Source organism: Oratosquilla oratoria, chromosome 24 (assembly GCF_046742065.1).
Source record: "Oratosquilla oratoria isolate Oo_2021 chromosome 24, ASM4674206v1, whole genome shotgun sequence".
In the NCBI taxonomy this organism is placed as follows: Eukaryota; Metazoa; Arthropoda; class Malacostraca; order Stomatopoda; family Squillidae; genus Oratosquilla; species Oratosquilla oratoria.
Window position 1 is genome coordinate 10401800 of NC_134800.1, and position 5000 is coordinate 10406799.

The following is a 5000-nucleotide window of genomic DNA, read 5'->3' on the forward strand; positions in this document are numbered from 1 at the left end:
TCGGAAAAGGTTAGGGAAACGCTACAATAAAGGGTGCGTTCTCACAAAGGGCGTTTGCTGGCCTGCTTGTGGCCAGTTGCATTGCGCTCTCACAAACAGACAAGATGCTGTCGACTTACCTTGCCAGGTTCCTTATTAAAATCAACGTCTGTCGAGTATCCACCAGGCGCTGGAGCGAAGGACAGCTGCAGGTTGGTACCCGATGCCATAAAAGCCTAAAACGATAAAAAGAGTAATCAGAGTAAGATAAACGTGGATATAAAAAGAAGTAAAGATTTATTATTTACTTAAAGAATGTTGTTTAATTCGTCTTGTTTACGAGCTTTCATAAGGTTTTTTTCGACTTTTGGTTTGGGAATATATCTTTATTTGTTTACTGATTTGTTTATTTCCTTATGAAATGCTGTTTAATTCATCTTGTTTATGAGCTTTCTTGAGACCTTTTTTCGACTTTTGGTTTAGGAATATATTTTTATTCGTTTGTTTCTTTATTACTTACGTATCCGTTTACTCTATTTTTTCTTTATTTATCTATTTTCTCTATCTCGTTTTATTTTGCTAGGCATTGTGCCAAAGTATTTCTTTCATCTAAACTATTTTTAAATAACATAACAGAATTACAGAAAACGTACCCTTCAGAGTTCTTGTCGACTGGGTTTTGAACAAAACATACAAAGGACATCCTCGGTTCAAAGGGTTTAGTTGTGACAGAATGTGACCTTTTCGCACGACCTGTTCTCAGCAAAATCAAAACAACCTTGCGTTTGATAGAAAATAGGTACAAAAATAAATAGAGAAACAAATGAATATATGTAAATAAACCAATCGATAATTAAATAGGTCAATAAAGAATAAGGAAAGAAAGAAATAAAGAAATAGACATACAAACAAATAAATAAATAATTTAAGTGAGGATCCATATACAAAGATAGATAAATAGAGAAACAAATGAAAATGTAAATAAACTAATTGATAAGTAAATAGGTCAATAAAAACAAAGAACGAAATAAAGAAATAGATTTATAAATTAATGAATAAATAATTTAAGTGAGGAGCCATATACAAAAATAAATAAATGTATAGAGAAAAAAATTAAGATGTAAATAAATCAATATATAAGTAAACAGATCAATAAAAACGAAAGAAATAAATAGATTTAAAAATAAATAAATAGATAATTTAAGTGAGGAGCCATTTACAAAAATAGATAAATAGATAGAGAAATGAATATATGTCAATAAATCAATAGATAAGTGAAAAGATAAATGAAAAATTGATAAATAAATAGATAAACAAATAAATAAATAAATAATTTAAATGAGAAGCCTGCGCTAGATACAAAAATAAATAGATAGAAAAACAAATGAATATGTAAATAGATTAATAGGTAAGTAGATCAATAAGAAATAAATAAAGAAATAAAGAAATAGATAAATAAACAAATACATAAATAATTGAATGGACTGATAAATATACATATAAATTTATAAGTGAATAAATGTATAAATAAATAAAGAGATAATGAATTAATAGATAAAAACGATTTCATTAAGTCGGATCATTTGTTTTCTCTGAGGGCAGAAAATTATTTGTATATTTTATCCAGCTTAGCTCCTGACAATTTCATAAGAACATAAGTACATAAGAAATAAAGGAGACTGCAAAAGACCATAAGGCCTACACTAGGCAGCTCCGTATCCATCACCACCTGTCATCCCCATCCATAAAGTTGTCTAATCGTTTTTTAAAACAACTGATAGTATCAGCGCTTACTACGTGGTTACTAAGTTTATTCCATTCATCGACCACCCTATTTGTAAACCAATTCTTGCCTATTTCCTTCTTAAATCTAAATTTGTCCAGTTTATACCCATTACTGCGAGTCCTGCCCTGTTGTTTTATTATGATGACCTTGTTTGCATCACCCTTGTTATAGCCTTTGATCCACTTGAACACTTCTATTAGATCACCCCGCACTCTGCGTCTTTCCAGAGAGTGTAAGTGTAGGTGCCTAAGCCTCTCTTCGTAAGGCAAATTTCCGAGTCCTTGTATCATTTTGGTCATTCTTCTCTGTACTGATTCTAGTGAATTTATGTCCATTCTGTAGGACGAAGACCAAAACTGTACCGCATAGTCAAGGATGGGTCTAACTATCGCCTGATGAAGTATTGTTAAGGTAAAATATTCGTTGGTTTTGTTTTAGCATAAGCCATACGATTTTACTCATCCGGGAGAATGACCAGTGTTATAAAACAAATCAACAATTTGTCTTCCTGATCTTTGCATATTCTTGGCGAATCATCTTCTGAGTAACTTTAAATCTTAATGAGAACAAAAGTTAATTTGTTACGTTAAAGGATTTCAATTATATATATCTATAGAGGACCTTCTTAGTGAAAATATGCCCAGAGGTCATTTGTGTCATTATATGTTCCTTTAATACTTATTCATTAAAATATTGTTAATATAAACTCTATCATTCACTTTTCATTCCTGAAATTTCATTATTACACCAAAGGATTTTAATTATGTATATTCACATAGGTCTTTTTTGGTGAAAGCATGCCTTATGTTCCTTTGGTACCGGTTCGTTAAATCATTGTTGTTATTGTTGTTCAATTCTTCAAATCTCATTCAGGCATACAAGCACCTCCGAAAGATAAAGAGATAACAATGATAAGTAAAAGATTAGAAGGTACAGCCGTTGACACTTGTTATCTGATAAAGTTCGTCTTGAACAAGTGGCTGAAGGGACATTTATAAGCGTGTGTGTTTATATTGTAGGGATGAGGACGCTACTGTGATAAGAAAACTTATTGAGAGTTCTTGCCTTTTATTAGTTAGTCGGAGCTGAACTGACTTCGCATGTATCCGAAGTCGAAATATATACCACGTGAGTAGCATTCGTGATGCGTAATTAGGGATAACTATATTGGATTAGGTTAGGTCGGGTCACGCTTGTCACAGGCAGGTGTGTGTTCAGGTTGCAGCGCGTCATGTCCGACGCCACGCGGTCAATCGTATCATGTGGTTTGTACACTATTAAGACGCCCTAGGTTCCTCCTACTGTTGCCAAATGATATGAATGATATGATGCGTTGTGTTGTGTCAATCTCCTTTCTTTTCTTTTTTTTTTCTTTCTATCTTTTGTTTTATCTATCTATTTACTCAATTATTATTTGTGTGTGTGTGTGTGTGTGTGTGTGTGTGTGTGTGTGTGTGTGTGTGTGTGTGTGTGTGTGTGTGTGTGTGGTGGGGGGGTGGGGTGGGTGTGTGCGTGTGTGGTGCGTGTGGGGTGTGTGTGTGTGTGTGTGTGTGTGTGTGTGTGTGTGTGTGTGTGTGTGTGTGTGTGTGTGTGTGTGTGTGTGTGTGTGTGTGTGTGTGTGTGTGTGTGTGTGTGTGCGTGTGTGTGTGAGTGCGTGTGTGTGTGTGTGCGTGCATGCGTGCGTGTATGTGTGTTTTTAAAAAATCTAGTAGGTACAGCTAGAGCAAGAGGTTAGAGATAGTTTCCAATTATTTCTGTTGCAAATACAGCGTTCGTGTTTTTTTTTTAACTTTCCAAAACATTTTTTATATATACAAAAAGAAATCGTCACTCCACCGTATATCATTGCATTATTTCTCTAATCTATTCATATAAGATTTATTATATTTGTAATTCATCATTTGTATCTATCATTTATCATTTACATTTTTGGACTTCTCAAGGTCCATTTACAAACTCGGAAGTTGTGTTTATCATTCCTGAATTGCATTTTTCTGCAAAGTTCCTAGTTACTATCGTCATCCGTATCATGTGTTCGAAATTTCCTGGTTTACGATTTACCCAACTTGTTGATTCTTGGGCGACAAAGATGAAGCTCTATCTCTCTACCACACATCTTAGCCTCCGATGCCATCAACAACAGAAAATTTCAGGTCCTCGTCTAATTCCAAAGAAATAAACCAGTCTAAATTCACTGACCTAAAAAAGAAAAAATGTGGTAACAGCGTATATCAGCCTGCATCACTATGGAACACATTCTTTTATATGTATCTTTCTCTTTTCGCAAGAATAAAAGGATACATTCCTTCGTTCTTGGTGACCATGGTCCGAACTTCGACATTCACAGAACCTTGAGGAACTTCGAGGAACGGGACTCTTAACAGTGTATATCAGCCTGCATCTCTATGGAACACATTCTTTTATATGTATATCTTTCTCTTTTCTCAAGAACAAAAGAATATTTTCCTTCGTTCTTGCCGACCATGGACCGAACTTCGACACCCACAGACCCCTGAGGAACTTCGAAGAACGGGACACGACGCGCCCGTTCTTAGAGTCGAGTCCTCTTGGACTCGAGACCTCTTGGACTCGAGACCATCGATTCAACCCATATATTTCGCAGCTGAGTTATGAGTCTGATAATTAGGACCAAGAATAAAGCCATTTTGAGACCGGCCTGTCGGAAGTCATACATTTGCGAGGCGTTGCTCTTCCATTACGGGAATAACTTGGTCTATTAGCTCAATGAGTTCTGATGGAAATTGACACCGTCGGAGCTCAGGTGGCGATGGGAAGACCGCAGGGACGTGAAAAAAGGAACGGTTTCGCGCCTTCTATGACTTTGTTCTGGCTACCGTCAGGTTATTTTTGTCGGTTGATGAGAGGGAGATCGTAGTGGATGAGTCGAGACTACACACACATACGCACACACATGCACATACACACAGACACACGCTTACGTACACATATATAGATACAGATGTAGGTATAGATATAGATATAGATATATAGGTGTAGGTATAGATATACATATATAGATGTAGATATAGATACAAATATAGATACAGATACAGATATAGATATGTATTTAGATTTAGTTATAAATATAGATACAGATGCAGATATAGATATATGATTGTGGATATAGATATAGATATAGATTTAGTTTTTGTTATAGTTATATACGTAGATATATCTATAGATATACATTTATATATAGAGGTATAGATATAGA

General features: G+C 34.8%; 1 protein-coding gene across 2 annotated transcripts in view; it reads right to left on the bottom strand.

Annotated features, from left to right (window-relative positions):
• LOC143038441 (protein big brother-like) overlaps window positions 1-5000 on the bottom strand; it is a 248236-nt gene that overhangs the window by 127132 nt on the left and 116104 nt on the right. For both annotated transcript variants that reach the window (XM_076207636.1, XM_076207637.1), the window contains exon 3: window positions 120-215. In XM_076207636.1, coding sequence (XP_076063751.1) covers window positions 120-215 — 96 coding nt within the window. The remainder of the gene's footprint in view (window positions 1-119; window positions 216-5000) is intronic.